Source organism: Zeugodacus cucurbitae, chromosome 5, assembly GCF_028554725.1.
Source record: "Zeugodacus cucurbitae isolate PBARC_wt_2022May chromosome 5, idZeuCucr1.2, whole genome shotgun sequence".
In the NCBI taxonomy this organism is placed as follows: Eukaryota; Metazoa; Arthropoda; class Insecta; order Diptera; family Tephritidae; genus Zeugodacus; species Zeugodacus cucurbitae.
This window is the reverse complement of record NC_071670.1, coordinates 43,032,428-43,060,330: the sequence shown is the minus strand read 5'-3', so window position 1 is coordinate 43,060,330 and position 27,903 is coordinate 43,032,428. Positions and strand designations below refer to the sequence as shown.

Sequence of the window (27,903 nt, the reverse complement as noted above, 5' to 3'; positions counted from 1 at the left end):
CCTAACCATATGGAATGATTTACAAAAGATAATATCATATGCATTCGTCGATGATAGGCGTAGAATATCTGTTAGCAGCAATGATTAAACGAAGAAATATATGTATTCTCACTTGACGATCACTTTTCAGACACTCATTTTCCCACATATTGCCAGTTGGTCGGCTGCCAACCATATGACGAACTATTTACTGTGTTAAAGTTTATTTCTGGGCTGTCTAACACGGGTCTGTCATATTGATGTTCCCATACTTGCGGGGGCGGCGGTCCAGCGAATTGTTGAATTTGTTGTCTTTGCAAGTTTGGAGGTGGTGCTCCACCCGCAGCTATCCTTTGTACTTGCTGCCCTCTGAACTGCTGAATCGGCGGTCCTCCTTGTTGTAATTGTTGTCCTCCGACCTGTTGAATCGGTGGTGATCCAACTCCACCAAATCGTTGCAATTGTTGTCCTTGGAACTGCTGGAATTGTCGCCCACCTGATCCCACTCTTTGTGGTTGAGGTCCGGCGAACTGCTGAGTTGGTGGTGATCCACCCTCTCCAATACGTTGCAATGGTTGTCCTTGGAACTGCTGTAATTGTGACCTTCCAGATCCCACTCTTTGTACTTGGAGTCCTCCGACCTGTTGAATTGGTGATGATCCCACTCTTCCAACACGTTGCAGTTGTTGTCCTTGGGACTGTTGGAATTGTGGCGCTCCAGATCCCACTCTTTGTACTTGGGGTCCAGCCAATTGAACCGGTGGTGAACCACTACCTCCAACTCGTTGCAATTGCTGCCCTTGGAACTGTTGGAATTGTGGTCTACCTGAACCCACTCTTTGTGGTTGCGGTCCTGTGAGCTGCTGGATCGGTGGTGATCCACCTCCACCAACTCGTTGTAATTGCTGCCCTTGGATTTGCTGGAATGGTGCCACACCGACATGTTGCAATTGTGGTCCTCTCAATGGTTGCAATTGTTGTCCGCCTACAGGTTGTAATTGCTGTGCCCCCACTCGCGGACCACCGACCGTCTGACGTTGAATTATGCGTCTACCTTGCGCATCACGTGTAGCCGGCAATGGTGTGGCCAATGCAACCGAGGTCACCGCATTCAGTCGTCCATTAGCGAACACAGAGATTTGGCGAGCCTTAAGCGCCGGATAGAAAATCTGTTGCGCACGCGATAGACCGATAAAAGCTGCCAGAAGGGCAAATAAAAAAGAAATATGAATTATTGCCTGCATTCCGTTGCAGTTAGTAAGTTCCGTTCTTGTAGAGTGTTTTGTGTGTTTTAATTGGACGGCCGGGCATTCGATTGCATTTATATTTAAATATATGCGCGGACGGACTTACCTCACTTGCACCCTCCTTCGCGCAGCACGTGCCGTTATGTTTTACTTTTTAGTTTCGATGAACGATGAACGTTTGCTAATTAGCGTTTTAATTGCATATTTCTGTTTTTTTTTTTTAATTTTTTTATAGCATGTAACCTGCAATGCATCGGTGTTAAAATGTCAATGCAAAAAGCTAAACGCAATTTGTGAGCTCAACCACCTGTTAACGGGGTGTGATTAACTCGTCTGCTCCAACAAGTGGCGATGCGACGAGGTGAAGTCATTAAAAATCAAATGAAACCGCTTTTGGCGCAACGGATATGCAAAATAAGAAAGAAGCTTTTGACCTACCCACATGAGCACTGGCGGTTTGCAAAATACAAATTTTATAAAGAAGATTTCAAAAAAACAAAAAAAAATATTATTTATTGCTCACACATATGTATGTATAATGCGAGTTTTTGGTGAGAAAACACAATAAAATGTTTCTCCCTTTCAAAAACAAAAAAATCTCCCACGAGCATTAACCTATAAAAATTTCAATTAGAAAAAAAATATTTTGTTGACTAAAATAACAAACCGTTATTTACTTTACACCCCAAAATTCTTCTCAGCACATACTTGTGAATTCTCTCAAAAATAAAAGTTAAATTTCACTTTTTCGTTCTCTCTCTCTGAACATTTTCATGAACACTGATCAATTTTAAATATATTTTAACAAATATTTTATTATTTGCTGGGGAACATGTGTGAAGTATATGTACATAACTTTCGAAATAATTGCTTTCAAATGATCCCAGTGGATGAAGGAATCTTATAGCGCACTTCTGACCCGAAAGAGTTCTCACCAAAAATCAACATTTAACAGAGAATAGATCAGACACCAGAGAGAGTTAGATATTTACGATAGCAAAGCATTCTACCCACCTCCAACAAAGACTCTATGCTTTTTTGATAAAACAATTTCGAGACTCATAAGGCCACAGCAGTATTTAGCAACATCAACAGAATTATAGAAAAAGTTCAGGTACCTTCGAAATGAAATGGTATATCGTATATCGAAAAAATAAAATTTGGTGTTAAGGTCCATAGCAGTCAATAGAAATAAAAATTACCGACGTTTGTGTTTAGTTCAGAGAAAATACTTGAAATATAATGGCTTTTGAATAATCTATCTGTCAAATTTTAGTTCAGTTTATTCGTTTACCCATGCTATTTTGTAAGTCATAGACAAATTCGACGGCACTATGTATAACCAACTGAGAAAAAGATTCTGGGTGTACTGCAAAATTACGTTCATATGGTTGTAAAGTTACCAAAATATTTATATGGCTATTAGCACGTTTGTAAATTATTATAAATTATAGCAAACAAAAGTCATAAAAACGTTTGTTATAGCGATTAATTGTTTATCTGCTATTAGTGACATCTATTGGTGATTAGTTGGAAGAAAGAAAGTTAACATATATGGTACGAGTATCAAGAACGCTTGTCGTAGCAAAGTTCACAACCTTTAAATAGTTAGAAGTTTGTGAGAAAACAATATTTATTAAATTAAGAGGAATAAAATAATACAGCGAAATTTGTAGAGTAATATGTACTAATAAGTTATGCGATTAATAATAAATTATTGCGTTTTAATAGAAACAAAATTACAGAAAATTTGTTTATATTCAGTTTGAACCACTCTGTTTAATGTATAAAGCACAATTTAACCACCAACTTAGTCAAGTACTGAACCATTATAGCAGCTACATTTATAGCATTACAACAATGCCTATTTACGTTCTGCGCTTATACGCTCTTTGCACAAATACGTGCTCTGCTTTGACGAAATTTAGAGAGAACGTAAAACTGTTCACTTTCTCGAATTTGGGAACAGTTGAAGATGAGAGATGTTATTGAAAATGTTGGTATGAAAAGAGTTCTTTGAAGCATATCTCAACTAGATTTTGGTCGGAAACAAATGATTAAAAAAAAAGTCTGATGGCCAGACGGCCATTACAGCTGTGTTCAAAATGAAGATAGGGCGAGCTTTGAGAGCATTAGGTGACATTGAGTACTATATTTTCTCAAAAAAGGGCTCTGTTATATTAAAATAAAAAACTAGCATATGAAATGACAATTTCTTTGAAACAGCGATCGTTAAATGATTTTTTGTTGGATTGCGAAGAAAAAAAGATATTTAACGTTTAATAGTATAAAAATTTAACGGTAGAGTCGAACTAAGATTTTTTTAATAAGGAAAATTTAGTTGAGTATAAGAGGAAAAAAAAGTTCGAAAGGAAAGGTTTGTGGTGAACCTCTCTCATACCTATTTTTGAGAGAAAATTTTGATAAAAAAGCAGAAAAAGGAAAGAGAAAAGTAGGGTTCTCTATATGACTGGCACACTTTCAGTATAATAACAATTATCCTTCTGCATAGTAATTTGAAATGCAACATAAATGTTTAATAAACTATAGGACCAGTGATTCGTATTATAGCAAAAAGGAAATACCCGAAGTTTGATCTAAAAAAACCAAAAAACAAATTGTTAATATCAAACATCCTATTATAAAGCAATAAAAGTAAACTATATGAAGACTATAGTACTTGGACAGTTGAAGTTAAATGTTCACATAAATATCGAGAAGAAGAAGATATCTAGCTCAGTGAGGACACCGATATCAGTTTGTGAGTTCTATCGCCATATTCTATTCTATTGGAAGAACCAATATTGGTGCTGTAGAGTAGGCGATGGAAATATCAATGTAAGATTGCTTTTTCAGCTCTGCCATTAAATTTATTCAAAATTACCAAACCTAACATATCCATGAGAAGTATTGGTTAAAAAAGGGAAAAATTCATAACATATCATAAATTTGAAATTATTATTAAAAAATTTTAAATGACAATATATCAAATATATATATATATATATTATAACTTGAATTACGACTGACTTCAAGTATTTTTAATACAAAGAGAAAATCTCGCTTCATGCCTTCATAATAAATTTTTTTAGAACTCCTCGAGTCAACGCTGCCCAAGTAGAAATGTGCAGAACAACCTAGCAACATACTTCTCGAAAAGTATTTATGTATTAGGTCTAGATGTCTCTAGGATCCAGCACTGGTCCATTAAATCGATTTTTTTATATCGATCTTGAACATTTGTGTCAACATTAACCCAACAAAATATTTGTAGAGATCTGTTTGCATCCCAAACTTATTCTCAACTGAAAAAATGTCACTTTTTTAGCCGAATTCTCTACAATTGCGGGAAATTTTGCTTTTCTTTTTTAATTCCAAGAAAAGTGAGGCTGAGACTTATTGAATGCTTTCGGATACGTACGGTGAGGCTGTCTTAAGTGAAAAAAAGCCTTAAATTTACAAAAAAAAAAAACGGCGGAAGCAAAATTGTAGACCTAATATATCAAGAAGCACCATATGGTTCATCCATTTATTTAGACTGTGATATTGGACTGACGAGAAAGACTTCCAATAGTTTTAGAAAAAATGCTCATTGAACATAGTACTAGCCCCTTAATACTAAGGTCAAACTGAGCCACAAATTAGAGAGCATTCAATTAAGACTACAGCCTTTCAATCAACTCCTTAATTGAGTCAATTAGTAATTGTACCTATATTATAATAGTGCAAACAATTTACTAATTGGAAAAATTAAATGAGTATATGGAAGGGTTGTATACAGTAAACCAATTTTGAGACAAGTAAGAAATAATTAAAAAAAGTAGGTATCTGGATCATCTCAAATTTTTGTGATTTCCAAAATTTTAAGGAAAATTAAAATATGTTTCGAAACTTTAAACTACTGAAAGCTGTAAATATATAATACAAAAAAGCTTCATTATCTATTCAAAGTTATTTACGACTGAGTGAAATAAAAATGCAGCATTTAAAATTTCTTCAAATTACATGCAATTTTATTTATTCTTAAACGTTACGTCAGTTTAAAGTGTTTTTCTTTTTCCTTTTTTCCTTTTTTGTTTTGCTTTGCTCATCTTCAATATTTGCTTTGTTACATTTTAATTAATTATTATTTTTTAATTTTTTGTTTTATCAATTTAATTCCACTATTAGCACACTTGGGGTCTATGGTTAGCCCTTTTCTTAATTATTACATTTTATTTTCATTTCATATTCATTTGGTTTCGTATTACACGTTACTTGTTGTTGTTGTTGTTACTAAACTATTATCAATGTGTTTTTGCGTTTATTGGTTTTTTGCTTTTAACTTGTTTTTATCTCTGTTTTGTTGTTTTTGTTTTTTGTTACAAACGTGACCAAAGGTCAATTAATTACAATACATTGTGTTCTTGTTTTTTTACGGTTTACTTCATTTAATAACGTGTTTTTTCTTGTTTTTGTTTTTGGTTTTGTGGGCAGTCATTTTTTTCAAATACACATTTTTTTGTTGCTTTCTTAATTTCATTGCAGTTTACGTTTTGGGCTTTTTTTTGGTTTTGTTTTTGCTTATTTCCTCATGTGCCTGCTTTTGCATTTGTTTAAAGTAAATCGAAACTGGTTTGTTGTTGTTGTTGTTCGTGTGGATTTCTTTCGCAATTTTTCTCTATGTGTATGTGTGTGTGTGATTTTTTGTTGTTGTTTTTTATTTGCTAGATTTTTGTGTGCCATTCATATTTGATTGTTTTCGTACGAGATTGCATGCAGTCGCGGCCAGCGTGCGCGTGAAGTCGTGAAAGAAACTATAATTTCAATATGAAATTAAAAATTTTATCAACACTTTGGTGGCTTTCACGCGCTTCGCCAATTTTATGTGTCTTTTTCGAGTTTTTTTCGACCGGCCCGTTTTCAACGTCTCTTTGCTGCATGCAATTTTCCAGCAATTTTCTAAGTTTTTTTGGTTTTTTTTTTGAAAAATTCACATTTAAACATTCCAATTTGTTTGCTTCTAAACTTGAATACTGCTTACGTCTATGTGGATTTGCTTTTCAATGTGGTTGTTGTTATTATTATTAATTAATATTTTATTTTAATTCATTTATGTATGTTTCATTACGATCTCATAATTAATTTCACGCTATTACATTTAACATTATTGACTTATCAACTAGTTTTATGCTGGTTTTTATTAGTGATTTTAACTTTCTTATCTCTCTCTTTCTCTCTTTTTAACGGTATTTTTGTTTTTATTCTTATTTTTGTTCTTTTCTTTTGCTTATGTTTTGTTCATCTTGTTTTGGTTTTTTGTTTTTTGTTTTTTTACAAATTAGTGGAAAATTCACTTTAGAATATTTTTGTTTCCTTAGTCTGTGTGCTTTGCAAACAAACGCTCGCTCTCGCCCCTTTCGTTTTTCGCTAGTTTATGCCTCATTTGTTTTGCTCTTCGTATTCTATATGTATGCTGGTTTTGCTTCTGTCCCTAACGCTTTTATGTTAAGCTTATCTAATTTGCTGCGCCCTCTTTATTGTATTGATTTTTGTATTTAGTGTAAATTCTTTTAACTACGTGTGTCACACTACCGTCGATTACTTTTCGATTTTACATCCACCACTTCTACTTTTAAATGCAAATCAGCAGGGCGCTTCTTTCGGTAAAAGTAAATTTAATTGAATTAATTAAATTTTTAAACTAAATTATCGGGATCACCTATGCTAGCTGAAGAAAATTTATGCGATCTAAAAGCGGAAGAATCACCACGACATATGAGATGATTAGTACTAGCCACTTCAAACTGAGCCACAAATTAGAGAGCATTCAATTAAGACTACAGCCATTCAATCAACTCCTTAATTGAGTCAATTAGTAATTCTTCTAATATTGTAATAGTGTAAACAATTAACTAATTGGCAAAATTACAAGAGTATCTGGAAGGTTTGTATACAGTCTGAAAGCCAATTTTGATACAAGTAAGAAATACTTAAGAAAAAAGTACGTATCGTGATCATCTGGGCAAATTTAGAAAAATTTCAAAAGACTTTGATTGAGTTCACAGTCTTTTTTTAAACAAAAATATCTTCATCTTTTAAAGCCTCTGCTCGATTAAAACGCTAATTGAATTTTAATCGACTTGAAAATTAAATGCAACTGTGCGACAATCACCATATTTGTAATTACATATATATATGTTCTTGATTGATCAATTAATTTGGCTGTGTGAAAATGTTATAACGAAACTTTCAGAAATGCCTTCAAAATGAATTACTGCCATATGACAGACTTTAAAAATGTGATAGATTTCAAACCGCAGTAATATAGTTCTTGGAATATTATAATAATATCCGAAGAAATCCACAATAATTCATAATGAAGAAATGCATATTAATCTATTAATATCTGAATTAATATGCATTTCTTCGGATATAATCTGATCTTCTTGTACATCTAAATCAAGATTTATATAGAATTAGTCAAAAACATCGTGAGAAACAGTGAAAGACTACGAGGTCAGGCCGGTTCATCATTAATTTCACTATTGGGACTATTACAGTAATGAAACAATTTAAAGTGTCAAAAAGAACGATTTCTGCTGCATATAGTTAGACCTTCAGAATTATAAAATCTTTAATATGATCTGCATTATAGAAGATGCTGAATCGTGGAAAACTTTCAACAGGTTTACCCAGAACCCATAATAAACTGATTGAAGGACAAGATAGATATGTTCAAAAAGTGGCTCGATTGTATATCAGAAGTGAGAGTAATTATACAAATCTCCTTATTTCAAATAAAGTAAGACAAATGTGAAATACAAAAATTATTTTACAGTTCAGCAGGTGTCAAAGAATTTCTATATCTATGCGCAATAGTTTGCCTATGGAAACCCTGGTTTCATTATTTAGAAATTCCATCTATATACTCTATATATGTATATAGTATGTGTGTGTAGGTTGAGAGTCGGCAGTCTGGAGTATGTCATTATAGCGCAATACTATTTCACTTGTTAGGAAAGTGGTGTAACTCTAAGAGTGTGTATGTGTGTGTGTGTGTGTATTTGTGGTACACCAAAACAGTAGCGTGCTTACTTGCTGGCATTACATACATACATACGACGACGACAACGACGACATTCATCATGATAAACAACTGACTGACTTTACGTTTTGTTTGCAAATGATTTCTATTACCGCTATTATTTTCTAAATCGTATGTGGTATAACTAGACATTTCATTTCACTTCATTTTATTTCGTTTTTCATTTCATTTAATTCATTATGCTATTTAGTAATGCTATGAAAATCTTTTACTAATTTGTATTGACCTGTAATCTTGTGTTGCATGTGAACTAATCTGATTTATTTACTCGTATTTACTCGTTATTTGCATTGATTTGTTTTTACTTCTCAATTTTTTATTTGAATTCACACTTAACTACCGCAATTATGTTTATTTTTTATTCTTTGTTTTTGTTTTTGTAACTAATTATGTATATTTTTTTATTAATTTATTTATAATGTAAAATTAATACTAGCACGAGCATGTGAATTTTTCCTTTGTACAAGTTATACTTAAAAACTAATACAAAACACTTTGTTTAATTAAAGTGATTTCATTTACTTCATTTTTAACGATTTTTTTTTGTTATTTTTGCATATTTACAAAGTGTAAATTAGAATTCTTTTTTTTTTGGGAAATGTTTTGAAAAAAAAGGAATTAATAAAACAATGGATAATGAATTGCGGTAATCAATTTGTTAATTGAAAATATAAATGAAAAGGAAAAAAAAAATTTAATGAATATTTTTTTAGAAAATATTACAAAACTACTTAAAAAAATAAAAATATAATTAAAAAAAATTATCATAAAAATTTTTATAAATAAAAAGTAATAAAAAATTGAAAAAAAAATTGTTGTTTATAAAAAAAAGAAAAAAAAAATACTTCTATCCGTAAATAATGGATAAAATAATTAAATAAGCCAATTGAAAAGTATTTAAAATAATATAAAAAAATATACATAAAACTACTTTAAAAAATTATAAAACTACTTTAAAAAATTATAAAACTACTTAAAAAAAATACAAAATATTTAAAAGAATTTAAAAAATTATCATAAACATTTTTTATAAAAAAAATGTAATAAAAAAATTAAAAAAAAATATATTTCTATCCATAAATAATGGATAGGGTAATTAAATAAGCCAATTGAAAAATATTTATAAACATTAAAATACATATATAAATATGTTTTTTTTAATTTCATTAATTTTTTTTATTATAATATTGAACGATTAAAACTACTAAAAGAATATTAAAAGCAGTAAAAAATACCCAAAGTATTTAAAATAACATTTTTCATAGAAAAAAAATTAAAAAAACAAAAAAAAATTTCATTGTATAATTTTTTTATACAAAAATTAAAAAAAATATATATAGAAATAATTGCTTAATAAAAAAAAAAATTAGAAAAAAAATAAATAAAAAATATTTAAAATAACTAAATTATTTCTAAAAAATACTGAAAGAATTTAAAAGAAATTATTTTTTTTATGAAAATGAATTTGAACGAAAATATTTTTTTTCTATGAAAATTAATTTAAAAGAAAATATTTTTTTCTATGGAGAAAAATTTAAAATAAAATATTTTTTTCTATGAAGACAAATTTAAAACAAAATATATTTTTTTGTATGAAAATGAATTTAAAAGAAAATATTTTTTTTTATGGAGAAAAAATTAAAATAAAATATTTTTTTCTATGAAGACAAATTTAAAAGAAAATATTTTTTTTCTATGAAAATAAAAAAATTTTTCTTTTAAAAATACTTTCTAAGAAAAAAAAATTCTTTTAAATTGTTTTAGTATTTTTTAGAAGTAGTTTAATAGTTTTATTATGTTTTTTTATGAAAATATTTAATTTTTTTTAAATTATTTTAGCAGTTTTTAACCCTTTTAAAGTTTTCTTTAATTTTAAATTGTTCAATATTATAATAAAAAAATATTACGATATTTTAATTTACAAAAACAATTTAATTGAATTGAAATAAATTTTTCAATTAAATAAAACTTTTTTTAGTCAAAATTCGATAAACATTTTCATTAAAAATTTATGATAATTTTTAATCAAATAAAGATTTGAGAAAATAATTTTAATTAATAACGGATAATAACAAATTTCAATTTAATTTTTTTTATCCCACTAATTTTACGAATAAATTTTTGTGAAAAAAATGCTCAGAAATGAGTTATGAGAAAATGGGCCGAAAATATTACAAAAATTTCTCCGAAGTAAAAACAAAAAAAAAAAAAACTATAATCTCTGCTTAACTGTCACTAAATTACTACACATTATTATTTTTTACAAATATTTTGTCTAATTTACAATTGAATTCGCACCTATTCTAATAATACTCATTTGTGTTTTCTCGTATATAAAAATATTTACAACATTATCAACTAAATTGAATTATCATTAAATTTAATTTATTTACAATTAAATTATGTTTTATTGCGGAATTACTAAATTAAAAATTAGACATTAACAAAACTGGTGTGTGTAAGTATAAAACTACAAGGCGTAGTAGAAACATCTCTTGACACTATTTTTATATACTATGGTTGTAACTAAAACACCGTTATATTTGCTAGATACATATGTAAATGTATTTTGTATTTGCGGGGGTGATTTTAGGTGTTTATTATTATTATTGGTCTTTGGTCTGACGTTTAAGTCTAAATTAGCGATAATATCTGCAAATAAATTTCAGAAAAGAGCAGAAACGAAAGAAACAGAATAAAAAGTTTGTCATTAACAGAGTTGCATGTGGTTTGTTTCTTTTTTTTTGGGTTTATTTTTTGGGAGTGGACGGCATACTAATTAAATAACTGACAAACTAAAAATTGCTTGGAGGCTGCAAAACGGGTTGGTTGGTTATAAGGTAATTTATAAATTTAAAATTTTTAATATTTCTGTTTTTGATTTTAAAGGATTAAAAATTGTTATTAGGTTTTTAAACTTGGGATAAGGGACGACGTTTGGTTGGGTGATCAAAAGCTTTATGGCTTTTCACGCATTTTGTGTCTGAGGTTAGTTGCGACGCGTAAATATATTTATACGTAATTAAAAATTAATATAAATATTAAAGAGTACGCTGTTTAAAATAACTCCACTTCGTTTTGTTAACTTTTATTTTAAATTTGTTCATATTTTTTTATCGCAATTTATTGCATTGCATTTATTGTATTATTATTTGAAAATCACCTGTAAAGCATATAAATTCAGTTTTCGCATGATTTTTATTTTAGAAATGTTGACGTCTGCAAGTATTCGAAAAAAAAGTAGAGAACGAAAAAAAACAGACAGAGAAATGTGAATTTTTTAAACAAATTTCAATTATTTCAACGAAAATTCTAGACATTCGCTAATCAAAATGGAGCATAATATTCGATTCAAATGCGGTTATATTTTTAAATATAAAAATATATTTTTAATATTTTCAAATTCAATGTTGGTTTGAGAGTTCGAATTTATTGGCAACCCTTAATGACATTGAATTGAAACTAAAAATATTTTATAAATTTGATAATAAAAAATACACACTAGAAAACAAATAAGGATACTAGTAACATGGCTTTCATTTTCTCCGTTCGCTCGCTCACTTTAATGTGCGCCTCCAATTCTCAACCAGTTCGCTATCTCGTCCATTTTATAATTTATCAACTTTATTTTTCTTTTAATAAATTTTCTACACATTCTTGTTTGGAACTAAACCTTTGGAGAAATATATTTCAATCTTAGAAATAGTTCAGCTTGGAAAATGGTAAACTCTACGAGTTCTTTGAAGGATTTTCGAACCATTTCATATTTATAATTTAAAATATATATTATATTTTTTTAAACTTAAGTTGTACAAAGTTATTGGAAAATGTAGCACAGCGGCGAGGGACAAATATATATTTAAAGAATTTAACGTAATTATTATGGAAAGGAACTAATGGTTGTGTCAGTGATTTTGAAATCTATTTCACGGTGTGATAAAGGCATTGCATGCATATATGCAAATTAGAATAATATTTGTTAATTTTCGACAATTTATTTAAAAAATTTAAATTTCAGCTGAATATTTCCTACAGCTTAAATGAATTAAATAATAAATTGATTCTTGAATAACATTTTGGGTACATAGATTTGACAACCATATGTTAAAGTTATGACTGAAAATCAGTCAGGTAAGCCCAAATTGAATTCCGAAAGGGGCGAAAACAATACCCGTATTGAACTTGGTTTGGGAGAACGCATTCTATTAATCTTCAATAATTCAATAGGACATTATGAATAATTCAGTGAAGTTCTAATTTATAGCAGGTCTTCTGGAGACCATGAAAACAATAATTTTTCCTTTTGTCTTGAGGTGAACTTCATTGGAAAAAATATTATAAAAGATGGACTAATTATCAAGCTGTATGGAAGAGAATATATGGAAGTAGAGGGATTTGAAAAATAGATTTTAGAAAATATTTTGAAAAAATAAATTGAAAAGATTAGAAATTAGTAGAATATTGTAAGAAAAAGTATTACAATTTTAGACAATAATCAGCATATACAGATGTACATATATAGAGCAATTCTATAATTTTTAAATATTTGAGAATATGTAGAGTTACCATGTAGCTTATAATTTTCAAAATTTCATACTCAAGTATTTCAAAAAATATATTTATATATTTTTTCTCCTACATGTGAATCGAATATTATGCTTAAATCACTCCTTTACTTAACTCAATCAATGACTGTATGTATGTACGTACGTATGTACGTATGTATGTATGAGTAAGCAAAAGTATGCTTGAGAAACCATGAAACGGTGAAAGAATTAAATAAATGGTTGAGCTGTGAGCTGACGTTGGTGCTGAAATTTTAAGCGCTACTGTATGTATGCATGTGAATGTGAATGAGTGTTGTTGGCTGCAGGCCTGAAATAAAATATGCTCAGCTAAATATATGTACATACATAAGAAAAATGCTTGCCAATTCATCACGTAATGCTTGCCGGAAAGGAAAAGAATTTCATTTAGAGTGAAAAGAAAATAAACGAATTTTTTTTTTGGTTGGAATTTTTGCAAATCAATTTTGTTTGCTTAAATTAAACTTTATTTATTCAATTATTTATTTGTTGCTATGTATATTTGATCAATATTTCATATCATTAACTTACGCTACGCTAATATCTGTCATCTGCTATGCGCATACATATCTATATATAGTATAATTTACACTATGCATTAACTAAAATTAATTTAGACCTTATATTGTTACGATTTGAGTTCAATCAAATAAAATCGCAAACACGAAATCGCAGGTTTGTCGCTTTCGTTTACTTATTCAACATTTTTCTTGCATGCATTCATGCATTCATCAATTTGCAATTTCTTTCTTTTTGTTTTGTTCTTTTAGCACATTTCATTTACCATCAAGTATTTGAATTTGTTTTTCCACATACTTAGTATTAGTGCATACATGTCTACATATCGCTATGTGTGTGTGTTGGTGTGTGCAACTATGTATATACATAAGTATGTATGCATGTATGCATGTGTGTGTGTCTGTGTATGCATTTGAGTGCAGTTATTTGCGTTCATTCATTATCAACGTTCAACATTCAATTGTTTATTCAACTATATTTAACTAGCATATGTGTACGTCATGTTTTTTTGTTTTTTTTTTGTGTAATATATTTAATTATTTTATTTGAATTAATTTACTTTTCTTGTTTGCTTAATATTTAATATTTCTTTAAATTCACAACAGTTAACAGTTCTTTAGAAATGGTTCTTCCACTTTCGTTCGATCTCCATTTTTGTTTCTTTTACTTTAATCTATGCAACTTCTTAGTTAATTAAGTATTTTTTTTAATTTTCTTTAATTTTTTTCAATTTTTTTGTTTTGTTTTTTTCTCTTTACTTTTACGTTTATATTCAATGTGTGTATGCTTTTCAAAGTGCTCAGCAACAAAATAAAGTGCTTTTTTATAAATATTATTTTTTAATTTTTTTTTTTTAGTTTTTATAATGAAATTGTATGTATGCATGTGCGTATGTGAAAAATGTGTTAAAACAAATTTTGTCCTCTTGGATAGGCATGTGTGTACTCATATAAATATGTATGTGCTTGTGCGCCCTTCTAAGCTGGTTTCTCTCAATGGTTGATGGCTGAGTATTTTCATTATAAACAGAAACAGAAACTGACTGACTCAAAACAGAAATATATATATGTACTTTTTAGAATGGCACTTTACTATGTGCAAATATACAGTTTACAGCAAGCAAAGTGGCTTTCTCTCAATGGTTGATGGCAGAGTATTTTCATTACAAACAGAAACAGAAACTGAATGACTCAAAACAGAAATATATATATGTACTTTTTAGAATGGCATTATACTAAGTGCAAGTATATAGTTTACAGCAAGCAAAGTGGCTTTCTCTCAATGGTTAATGGCTTAGTATTTTCATTACAAACAGAAACAGAAACTGACTGACGCAAACAGAAATATAGATATGAATGGCACTATACTATGTGCAAGTATACAGTTTACAACAAGCAAAGTGGCGATGTTTTCTTTGAATAATACTCGAAATCAGAAGACTTAAGCGACAAACTTGCTTACTATAAAAAGTTAGTGATTAATATGGAAAAGTCTAGTAACAGAAATCCAACAGATACTGAAAAATTGGAATCAAATGTTAAATGATTTAATACTACTCTGAGTTATTATTGCTTTATTTTAACAAATGCTCTATATTTATGAGAAAAAATGTTTCAATCAGACGGCAAGTTACATTTTTCGCCACTTTTAACAACTCAGAAGATATTCATAGTGATCAATGAGCACAGAAAATGACAGCAAAAAAAGTTGGTAAACTTTTTTAGATAAAAAATGTTCAAAAATAATATTTGGAAATTTTTTTCAAAAAATCTACTTGAGAATTCGTCAAAGTGCTACAAAATGAGTTAGCTGTTATAATCCCAGCCTTTCTTTTATTTCAATTTTAAGGCGTAATTGTATATGAGAAGGGAAATGGCGTTTCCTAATAAATTATTTTGTAAAAACATTTTTTCACAAAAAGAAAATTGTCTCTGCAAAATACTTTTCGAAAATAAAATTCTTCTCCAACCTCTTTACTTCTTAACTTAGACAGTCGATCGAACTGTACTTGCCTAGTCTGAAGTAGAGAAGTGATATTTTTGAGCGAATTGTTTTGAGGATTTCAAAACGAAGTTCTAGCTGTCTCCAGAAAAGTTTTATACCAGCTTGTGTATAATTTAACTTCAACTAAGAAAAAACGTTCAATACAGATATTATTGAATTTACTTATATCAAGCTTAAAGATATTATGCATTTCATATGAATAATCAGAAATTTGGTTTGTATTTAAAAAGGGACTAGATTCGACTTCAACGATATTTATCAGAAAAAATTAAAATCGATTCGATTTCAAAACCACCTCCAAACGGTAGGTGAATTTTTTTTAAATAAGTTTCAATCTTGAGTGTACACATAAAGATTCATTCTTCTGTCAATTATCTGCAAAAATTTTTATCAAAAACAGAGTTCAAAATCAGGTGCTCACTGCTTAAGAATTGCCATACTTTGCTCTCATATTTTTAGTGAAGAAATGTCAACAGTATTCTAATTACTGCCTTCTGAAGTCATTCTACCTAATCTAGCCTCTGAATGCATTTACCCAGTCGGACGCACAACACACAATTTATTCCGAATAATTTTAGTTTTGCCCAACATTTTCAGATCTCTATACACCTTTTCAATATATTATTATAAAATTTAACCTATGCTTAAGGCCTAACCACTGATCAATATACGAGTATTATTTACACATGAGATGAATTACGCTGCTAAGTATGTAAGATGTAAGATGTAAGTATGTAAGTTATGTTTGTTTGTATGTATGTATGTTAGTAATTATATGTAAATACATATATGTTGTGTTTTAGAATATCATGCTATTGCATTACTTGCTTGCTTTGTATGTATATATGTATGTATGTCTTCAAGTGTTACTGTTAATTTGCCACTCCAAGCACTCATATTTAGCTGAAGAGTTCGAGTGTCAAGTGTGTATGATTTTATATTTCTGTGAAATGTCCACACACAAATGCGTTGCTTTCAAATATCAGAACTTCATACAATGATTGCAACGCTTAATTATTACATACATACACTTTTAATGCCTTTCAGCAAATTCTTGCAAATTTTTGTTATTATTTCACTAAGTCTTATTATTATGCAATATCATTTCTTGTGTGTATTTGTTGTTGTTGTTGTTATGCATTTAAATTGACATTTTAATGTTAAACTAATCTAATTTGTAATTTTTGTATATTTTCATTTTGTTTTTGTTTGTCTTCTAATCAATATTTAATTATTGGCTTTAGGTGTCTCTGTCGCACAAACCATACTTTAGTGGTTCTAAATTTGTTATAAAAATTACTTTTAATTAAATGAAATAAGTGTTGTTGGCTTTATAATACACTTTTGTTGTCGTATAAAACAGTGTGGTCGAAAAGTATGTGTTATTTGTGAAATCGTACAGACTTTTCAATGGCTGCTAAGGGTTTCTGAATTATTGGTAAATAGATGATGAAAAAAGATGAAACGAAAATGGAATTGTTTTCTGTCACTTTTTGCCGACATTCGCTGAGTAAAAGAAACAATATTGGAAAACGGCGGAAGCAAAGTTGTAGAACTAATATTTTAAAACTATACGAAATATTGAGGATGAGATCACATCTCATGAGTAAAACTTGAAATTTTTAATTCTTGGCCAAAATTTGATACCTAAGAGTGGTTCGATGGGTTTTATCTTAGCTCTGAGCCAAACGAAGCAACCATTCCTAAGTTATTTATTATATTCCGTGTACGCTACTACTGTATCGAAGATACTGAACTTAATGAAAGCCCACAAGAGGCTATAACGGACAAATACAAGATTCTTTAAAAACCAAAAAATTACGAAATTAGGTTGATCGAGATAGTTGACGCTCTAAAGATATGAAATGAATACATTGGACATATCATCCAAGAATGTTTGGGTATACGAAAGCTCTACGGAAAGAATGATACGAGGTAACTAACAATCTGCCAACAGCGACAATAAACCAATGATTCTGAGCAGAGTTTTGAGTTCGTAATAGAACCGAATTTCTTGAGTATAATCGTCCAAATCATGAGAAGACTTCACAACCATCTTGAAAAGTTATAGCGTCAATATTTTGGAAGAATTTTCATCGACTATCTCAGAAAAGAGAATTTCGAAACATTTTATTGCTGAAACCACCGGGTTTCATTTCAAGAACCTCGGTTCTACTGTTATAATTTCATATCTTCTCTATACATAGCTTGAAACCACTACAGAGTATAGACAGTGGTAGGAACACAAAAATTTAGATTATTTCTCTAATTTGAATCATCATAATCCACAAAAAACTTCGAGTTAGAGAGACTTCGAGTTATAGAATTTTCATTAAAACATATTTGAAAACACATTTGAAAAGCTGTAAAATATAGATTTATGCAATCCATAAGGGTAATATTATATTTTTTGTTCCCCTCCGTACGATATAGAATGACTCTTTTAAAATTCTGCCTCGATAGTAAACTTTTAAATTTTGTATTATGCTTTGGTCGAAAAAAATATGATTCATGGAAGGAAATTTGTATGAAAGTTGCCTTCTATTGCCACTTCAAGCGTTCGAGTTATGGAAGATCCACTGTAGTTGATTTGTTAATTTTTTCCAGTAATAGAAATATTGAAAGCCTACTCAAAACCTGTTTTTTTCTGCCCGACTATTGAAGGATGTTGGTTTTTAAAAAGGATTCTAACTTTTCTTGTGGAAAAATCTATGACATTTTTTAAGGGTTTTAAAGACTAATAAAAGGTTTGACATTTACAAGTCGAGAAAAAGATATATACATTTTTCATTAAAGGACTTATTGTATTTTGTTTTACTGTAGTTCAAAGATATCTTGGCTCTGACTTAGTGTGGATTTAAATTACTAGTATACAATGAAGATTATTTGTATCGAATCAAGAGGTCATACTCTAAGGTTTAAAGAAATATTATTGATAATGGCAATGAGAACGTTTAGACTCTATTCTAAGTTTTTTTTAATCAGTATTCAGACTGCCGAGCAGCTCTGTGAATACATTCTGTACAATAAATGAAAAACTGAGAGAAAAATGGAACCCCAGAATATTGACTAATTATTGCTGAACGTTAAAAAAGTAATGGCTGCTATGTGAATATCAGAAAACCAAGAGGACTCTGTATTACAATCTCTGTTAGCCATTACTAAGTTTGCACAAAATTATACATTTTTCTATTTTCCTTCAATGTTTATGTATGTGTGTACTTAGTGTGTGGATCCTATACATTTAATTAATAATTCGGTTTTTCATTTTCTATATTCATTATTTTGTTAATTTGTTGCTATTTTTTTGTTTTCCTGCATAATTCCTTCTGCATTCTGCTAACTACAAATAAATCTATGAATATTTAACACACGCATGTTTACGTGTATATGTCTGGCATAGACGAGTGTGTTAGAAACATCAATGTGGCGGCTTAATGCTAATTGGCAAATTCGTACATCGCTACAAATGTACATAAGTGTGTGTGAGTGTTGATACTTATACATATATGTATGTACGAGTAAATTACAATTTATTTATGTGCAATATGGTTAGGGTTACGATGAATTACATATATACTATGCATGTACGAGTATGTATGTAAGTACATACAGATATACAAGTGTACAATATTATACCATAAAGAAGTTTGTGGAGCTTAACGAATATGCTAGTCAATACATACATACATTATGTACAATGTGGTTGTGAATAATAACAAAAGTTACAAATCCATATATATTTACTTATGTATATGTATGCGGGTAGGTGTATGTGTGGGTGTGTGTGTACTTAATCGAATTAGTTTGCGAAACGATTTGCGTTTTCATTTTCTATTTTTTGTTTTTGTTTTTGTTGTTTGCGCAAATTTGCATATTAATTTGTTGTAATAAATTCACGATTCAACTGCTTCAAGTGCACACAATTATTTATTATTTATTTTTTTCTTAAATTTTTTTTTGCTTTTGTAAATTATCTAAGTCTACTTTTTTAATTTTAATTTTTTTAATTTTTTCTGAGTCGTTTTTGTTTTTTTTTTCATTTAAATTTTTAATTTAATTAATTTAACTTTATTTTACCAAATCATTTTTCGTTTGCAATTTATTTAATTGAATAACCTAAAATGCTACTTTGTATAAAATCACATTGCTGGGCTTCGGTCGATATCGCGTACGCTCGTTCGCTTACTCGCTCGGTTCGCTCGGCTCGCTTCGTTCGATTCGTTTATGCTCGTTAAACAGCGCGAAGTACTTCGTTTTTTTTTTTGTTTACGCTTTTCAGGCCACAATAACAAATGTTCTGCTGTCAATGCCAATTAGGCGACACCGGTTGCTTCGTGTCGCATTCGCATATTGCAGCCGATACAACAACAAATTGCACAGTTAACTATTGGTTAGAAAAATTGATTTTCAGTGGCATTTACGATTGTTATTATTGCTAGTGTTGTTGCAATTGTTGCTGTTGTTGTTGCTGCATTTGTTGTTGTTGCTGTAGGCATTGACATTATCATCAGTGTTTATATTCCGGATATCGACCATTCTCCATTATTTGTCCTGATTGACTGTTGTTGCTGCTGCTGGTGGTGTCGCCTTGCTGCTGTAACAGCTGCATTTGCTGCTGCTGCTGAAGCTGAAGCTGCTGCTGCTGATGCTGCTGCTGTTGATGATGCTGATGCAGTTGGTGCAGCTGCTGCAATTGCGCTTGCTGTTGTTGGCCGGTATCGGCTGGTATAGGCAAACGACGGCTGAGCGGTTGGATAACACTTCCACTGCTTTCCGTCTCCGTTGAGGGTGGCGAGGGGTAGTAGTCCCTCTGATTTACATTTATACCATTTGGCACGCCCCCCAAACCCATTATAGAGTTGCTGTTGGCTGCCGCTGCTGCTGCCGCCACCGCAGCCGCCGCCGCCGCTGCTGATGAGGCTGCTGCCGAGGATGGATGATCGCCGTGGTGCTGGTGCGGGTGTTGATGATGTATAACGGTACTCGTTGTAGCCGTTGACATTGGTCCGACGCCGCTGGATTGTTGGGAATCCGACATTGTGCCGGATTGCGGTTGATCCAATACCACGACGGATACCACATCCTCACTCGCCCACCGGGCTAACTGTTGTTGAGCTTGAATAAAGTCATCACTAGAAAATAATAATCATAACAGGAACAGCGGTACACGGAATAACAAAAACAAAAAACGGGTTTTCGGGATTTTTTTTTTGTTTAACGAAATGAACGAAAAAAACGAACACGAAAGCGAAACGATAAAATGAGAACGAAGCCGAAGCCGAAGCCGAAGCCGAAGCCGAAGCGTATTGAAGCGAACGAAACAAATCGAAAGAAACGAAACGAAAATAAACGAAATGTAACGAATGAAAACGAAGTGTTATAAAATCATGTTAAAAATAAAACGAAGTGAAATCGAAGCAAAACGAAATCAACGAAGTACATGTGGTCACAAACGAAGTGAGTACGAAGCATATAAAGTGAAAACGAAGTGGCATACAATGTAACGCAAACGGAAAAAGTGAAATGCAGTAACAAATATTGCGTGAATTTTGTGAAAAATCAAGAAAACAAAGTTAAATGGAGCAGCATTTTTTTGCAAAGTAAAGTGTAGAATAAACAAAATTAATTAATAAACCAAAGTAAATTTTAGCAAATATTTTTCAATTAAAAACGAAAAAAAAGGAATTTGCAGCAGAATGACAGGCAGGAATGCATTGCAACACAAGTGAATTGCACAGAGTGAAATAATAAAATAATGTTCGTAGAATGCAGAAAATCGAAAAAACAAATACATACAAAATGAAGAAAATGAGACCAAAGAAAATAGTAACGAAAACCAATTAATGATTATCACAATCCACATACAGACAAACGTGAATGAATAGCATTCATATATATGTATTATATATATATATAGTATATAACGTATGTATGTACTTATGTATATTGTATGTAATTAAATGTGCAGTTATAAATGAGATTTTGTGAATTTCGGTAAATATGTATTTACAGCAGTTAAAAGTGTTTTGATGCCTTTAGCGAACCAGTAGGAAATGTTTTATGCATGGTATGTATGATCTCGGTATAAAGGAGGTAGAATGCTGGATTAAACTGACTAGTAAGACATAGAACTGTAATATTTGTTTCAGTACGAAATTCGGAAAGATTTTTCGAGATTTACACTTGATGTCTTTCAAGCTCTGCTTCTGCGAAACAATGCTCTCACAGCTCTAAGCCTTACAGCCAACTAACAGCACATAACCACTCACATACCAAAATAATGCATAACACATTTTAATCATCTTGTCTCGTTCAAAAATTCTTTTGAAACATAATGTTCAAAAAAATGTACTGCCGACTCCTACTGGTCGTGTCTTAAATGAATAATGTGCTGCCAGATTTGATGAATATCCGATGATAGGTGTTCGTTAAAAATGTGCAAATGAGTTGAAATGAATGACAAATGGTGAGGGTTATGCATGAGTGGGAGAAATGCAGATGGTGGAGCTTAGCGTAAGGTGAATATGTCTTTGTTATGAACTATATGGAATTTGAAGGAATTTAATTAACGAAAACATATAATTATGGTATTTACAGAAGTCAATTCAACTCGAACAGTTCACAAAGATGAGTGCGTAGCGCTTGACGCAAGTGTAATATTATGTAATGATGCTATGGATTTTACTTATATTACATGGCGGTACAGCTTAGATGTGGGGATATGAATGCATGCTTCTTGAAACACTGAATAAGTGATGTGAGATGTTGGAGTATATTGCTGAAAATGCTTGATGTATGTAGAAATAACTAAGTGAAGACAATTATATGTGATGATGCATGGGGAGTATTTAAGATGTGACACTAAATTAATATGGGATATTTATAAGAACGCCCCGACTACTTGGTAGTATACTGTATACATGGAACATTTAAATTTTAGTTAATTGTTAAAATGTGGTACAATATTTGACATAAAACCTAAACGATTGTGTGATGATCTCATTGAGACTATATATTATGTGATATATATAAGAGGAATCTGTAGATCCGAATTTATCAATACTTCTAGTTTAGCTTTTTTAAATATAGATTCTGTCAAATAAGTACCAGAAAATTCTCATTAAAAAATTTTCCCGCTGAGAATATTTCAAAATTTTTTTTTTCCAGGTTGGCACAACTGTCAGCCACTATTCTGTCAATTTTTGTTGCTATGTGTCATTTAGTTTGTTTACGGCTTCATTAGGAACAAGTCAACCTTTTGTGTGCGTTGCGATTTTTACTATGATTTGATGTGATTGAAATTTCTTATGCCAAAACGTTGCAAATGTTGAAAAAAACATTTGGTGATTCAACCATGTCGAAAACTCAAGTTTACGATTGGTATAAATCGTTCAAAGAGGGGCGAAAAGAAGTGAACGATTTGGCACGTTCAGGACGGCCTTCGAACTCTTCAATTGAAGAAAACGTCGACAAAATAAAGGAAATGGTGCTCGAAAATTCATTACAGTTTGGACAAATAATGGATATGTCTCATGTGATCGCTCGTCATATTTTGGTAGGTGTTTTGGGTATGCGGAAAGTCGCAGTTTTTGTACAAAAATTCATCAAATATCATCGAACAACCACCATACTCTCTAGATTTGACCCCGTGTGATTTTATTCTGTTTCCAAAACTCAAATTACCACTTCGCGGAATCCGTTTTGAGAGCATTGAAGACATCAAAACTAATTCGCAGCGAGGATTGAAGGCCATACCGGAATATAGCTTTTAAAAGTGTTTCGATAATTGGAGTGTTCGTTGGAAGAAGGGTATTGCCTCAGAAGGGGATATAATAAATTTAGATGATTGATAAGTTGTTTCTGTTTAATTTCATATTTCCGGGTACTTATTTGACGTATCTATTAATATAATATATGATTGGTTTAAGATTTACTCTCACGTATAATTACGAATAATAATATTTTGAAGAAAAAAATATATGAAATTCGTATTTAATCTGCAGAGTCGTATATTTATTTTAAAGGAAGAGTAATTGCATTATAGCTCAGACTGAATTATTTCATTTTAGTTGTTGCAGTTTGGTCCTATGAAGGATAATTTCGCAGCTGTTTCGGAGTAAAAGAATAATATTTGTAAGAAACAGAGGAAAATCTCTCTTGAAATCTCGGAAACAAATGTACATCGAGCTCTGCTCTTAGTGCTTGACAAATTTTTGATTTCATGATGAAAACATAAACGACGATTTCAAACAAGAAAGGGATCTGCAAATAATTTCAGAAACGACTCATTAGTAGTTCAAAATTCGAACGAAGAAGTTGAATAAAAGACCCTTATTAGTCTTGATATTGCACAAAATACTCAAGGAAGATATAGTAAAAGAACTATATTATTCTGCTAAAACTACCAACTACTCCTAACTTCGAAATGAATATGGGATGCCAATACTAGTTTAGGGCTGCATAAATGAGATTTTTTAAGAATATCTCAACCTAAATATTCAAAGGATTGATGGAGACCCTAATGAAGAAGAAGAAACCGGATTTAATGATCTCGATGGTTTGTGAGTTTAAGTCCTGGTTCTAAATAATTCTTATCAAGAACTCAAAGACCTAAATATATCATCGGAAAAATAAACAAAACTCAAAATAAATTCTTAATTTCGTACCATAAATCGATTGCAGAATGTGGAATGTATTCTCAAACGTAATCTAATCTACATAAATCCCACACTCTAGATTACCCTTACAACAGTATAACAGTAGTAGGGGCGTTCTTATAACAACTGAAAGGGTAAAGAGGAGACACAACACACATGTAAATGATGGATCTTTTAAAGTAACGGGTAGTTATTTAAAATTATTCTTTGTTTTTTTTTTTTCAAATTCTTTAAGGCAACATTTCGCTCATGTTTCCACTAGAGGAACGAAAATAACGGTACTAAATTAACTATATATGTATATATTGAAAATTGTGGAATGCATTCCAGTTTGTGGACACTAAATTATTTGGCATACAGCATCATACAAATGATACACCGTTAATTTGCATTTAATGTACAGGTACAGTTGCTTAGGTTAATCTGTGGATACTTCTTACATTTCCAGTGTATTTTACAAGTACTTAAGATAGTCATTATGTGTTTAAATATATATATATATTTTCGGTTTTATGATACTTTTTTTTGTGATTTTGTTGGCGATTTTTGGTTTCACTTTACAACACTACCACTACAATTACGTAACAGCGAGTTAATAGAGAACAAGAAAGGAGAATTTTCAACTCATATTGCGGTAAATTTACAATAATAAAAAAAAAACAAAAACAATAAAGCGAATAAACGTATCGAATCGAATTCAGGTGAATAATCAAAATATAATTACTTAAATATGTATATAAAATAAGAATTTATAAATTGGGATTTCAATTCGGGTAAAAGGCTGGGGAAGGTTCATTCGAACTGATTGCATTGGTCGTATGTGGGAAATCAGGGTAGGACATTGGATATCTGGAAGAGGGTGGACAACGTAAGCCAAAGGCTGTACGTGTGGGTTAAAGGATGAAATACAGAAATTAAGTCAAATTGGAATTTGGATAGCGTTTGAGTTTGCAAGCGACAGTGGGAGAACTGCAGAGTGTGTTTTGGTCATGGAGCAGTGAGGATAACGGGGAATTTGGATAGGTGTTGGAAACTAAGTGCATGTGTGTGATTTACTAAGTGGATAAGTGGATACTGGATAGGATGGATGGATGTTAACTTTTAATAAAGTGGATGTTGTGGATTGTGGAATATATTTTTGAATTTTGCTTTAAATTTTGTTTACAAGTTGGAAAGAGGAAAGATAATTTCTTGTGGGTATTTTTTTAAGTTGAGTGGAATAAATGGGCTGGCGGCTAGGATATATATATTTAAGAGACATATATATATATAGAAAGAGATTTATATATATATAGGGGGAGAGGTGGTGGGAGAGCGTGTTGTGAGCGAAAGTGAATGTAAACGAGTACCTACCTCTCACTGTCGGGTGTTTCACGCGGATCGAGACGTGCATCAACCACCGAACGTTCATGATGGTCGGCACTCTCGTATATACCCTCGTCGTCCTGGTGCAAGTGTGTATGCGACGAGTGATGTGATGAGTGTGGGCCGTGCGTAGCATGACCGTGGGCGTGCGAATGATGCGTATGATGGCCGAAAGCATGAGGTGAATGCGATTGATGCGATGGATGTCTACTAGCTGCTTGGGGATGTCTGTACCTTCCGTAGGCGAAGCGCGACTCCTCGTCGGAGCGCGGGCGCAAACGACTGCTGTAAGACGGATGTATTGTTGCAGTTTTCTGTGATTGTGCTAATTGCTGATTTGAGCTGCGATTCAACAGAGACGAATACAACACATACATATATATATGTAGGTATATGTTAATGAAAATTACATACATATGTACATACATACATATATTATATATATAGTACATTGTACATACACGCGTTCAAACGCTGACATACATACATACATACAAACATACATACACACGGCGAAAAAACAACAAAAAATTTGATAATTTGTTTTAAGAGAAAATAGAGTGGTTAAAATTTAAGAAAATATGTTGATTAGTGAACACATAAATATAATTAATAAAAAATCTATACGCGTACCCAAAATTGTTGCAATGAAAATCGATTTTTGTTTGAACTTTTTGGTAATAAAATTGAAAATGATCAATAAATTTTCGAAAAATTTATATTTCCTCGATAATGTTTTCGAATATTTTTTTAAAATTTTTGTAAAGATTTACAAGTAGTGCCCTGGTGGCGGTTCTTTCTGTCAAAAAATGAGTTCTTAAAGGTATTTCATTATATCGAAAATTCAAATACCCCTGGGGAATACTGCATGAATAAAAAAAACCTTCGGGAATTCTTAGAAATATATATATACATATATATGGCGTAGGAACCGTTACACGATTATAGCCGAATCCACCAGACCGGCCATTCATTTCTCCTTCTTGCTTTCTGACGCCAACCGGAGGAACACCAAGTGAAGCCAGTTCACTTTTCACTTGATCTTGCCAACGGAGTGGAGGGCGTCCTCTTCGGCGGCTTCCTCCACCGGGGACTGCATCGAACACTTTCTGAGCTGGAGTGTTTTCGTCCATTGAAAAACATGACCAAGCCAGCGTAGCCGCTGTCTTTTTATTCGCTGAACTATGTCAATGTCGTCGTATAAATCGTACAGCTCATCATTCTATCGTCTGCGATATTCGCAATGTTCAGAGGACCATAAAACTTCCGCAAAATCTTTCTCTCGAAAACCTCATATGTAGAAATTCACGCAAGTGAGGAAAGTTTCTGATTGCCATACACTTGGGAGTGGCCAAGAACGATTCTCTGTACGATTCTCATGACTCAAACAGCTCACGACTTCCGGTTTAAGACCAAGTACACGCTGAATAGCCAACAGACAACAGACGTTTGGAGGAGAGTTAAAGTGAGTAGGCGAAGCCCAAAGTGAGAAAACGAAGCCCCTTTCTGCGTAGGTTTTGGGATCCACCACATAAAAAACCTCTCCAATGAAAAACCAAACATAGGGTCGGAATTCTAAGGAATAGTTGAGAAAAAAGTCCTGCTTTGATAAAATGGTACCTGTGGCACTTTATAATGATATTTTTATAGTATTATGTTGCAATGTAGGGAATATCTCTATCAAAAAATGGTTCTGAAATGCATTTCCCTGTTTCGAATATAAGAATAACCCCGCCGGAGTATTTAGTATAAAAAAATCCAGAATTGAGAGGTTTGTTTTGATAAAATGGTCTTCCCTCTCTCTGAATCTGCGAGACTATATAATAGTATTTTTTTTTTTTAATTTACCAACCATAACCTAAAAAAATAAACAGTTTTATGTTTTTAAAAGTAAATATGATAGAACTAGGAATGCTATATGCAAAAAATATGCTCCTCCCGCCAGTTTTTATAAGAATTATCCCTCTTTGGATTATAAAAATTTAAATTTCGATCGAAGATAATTTTTTTCTGAATTTAAAATACATCTATAATAAATATATATGACTCTTTAAACCTTAAAAAAATATTTAAAAATTTGAAGGTGAAAATAAAAATTATATATTCCTAAAAAAAATACGATTTTCATTGCAGCAAACATCAAGTAAGGGTTAAATATATGTAGGTGCCTATTTTTAGATATAGAAAAGCTACTCAAATACAATTTCGTATCATATCTAGTAAATATATTTTAAAAGTGTGTCGCAAATTTACTCAATGAGCATAAGGCTATCATATAGTGTAGCAAATGTGTGCGTGTGCGTTAGAGTAGCAAATGGGAACCAACCTTTATCACACCAGATATTCCAGTCTAAATCCTGAAAGAATATTAAAGAGTTGCAAAGAATTTAAGTGCAATGTGTTTTATCAGTGCAATTTGTTGTGTTTTAGATTTGTTTTTTTTTTTAATTTTTTGT

General features: G+C 31.2%; 2 protein-coding genes across 17 annotated transcripts in view; both read right to left on the bottom strand.

Annotated features, from left to right (window-relative positions):
* Positions 1-134: 134 nt before the first annotated feature.
* On the bottom strand, positions 135-2,524 carry LOC128922147 (mediator of RNA polymerase II transcription subunit 15-like). Its single transcript, XM_054231774.1, has 2 exons — positions 2,521-2,524; positions 135-1,177 (listed from the first exon to the last, which is right to left on the bottom strand). Exons 1-2 carry the CDS (start codon positions 2,522-2,524, stop codon positions 135-137), a joined length of 1,047 nt encoding a protein of 348 aa, XP_054087749.1.
* A 7,949-nt stretch (positions 2,525-10,473) lies between these two features.
* LOC105216030 (disintegrin and metalloproteinase domain-containing protein 9) overlaps positions 10,474-27,903 on the bottom strand; it is a 510,771-nt gene continuing 493,341 nt past the window's right edge. For 7 of the 16 annotated variants that reach the window (XM_054231408.1, XM_054231409.1, XM_054231410.1 and 4 more), the window contains exons 23-24: positions 25,436-25,789; positions 16,872-20,557 (exon numbers count right to left, since the gene is read on the bottom strand). In XM_054231408.1, the coding sequence (XP_054087383.1) occupies positions 19,933-20,557; positions 25,436-25,789 (979 nt within the window). In that variant the 3' untranslated portion in view covers positions 16,872-19,932. Of the gene's footprint in view, positions 10,966-11,476; positions 11,533-16,871; positions 20,558-25,435; positions 25,790-27,903 lie in introns of those variants that run through there. The other 9 variants (XM_054231412.1, XM_054231417.1, XM_054231411.1 and 6 more) reach the window with 7 other exon arrangements.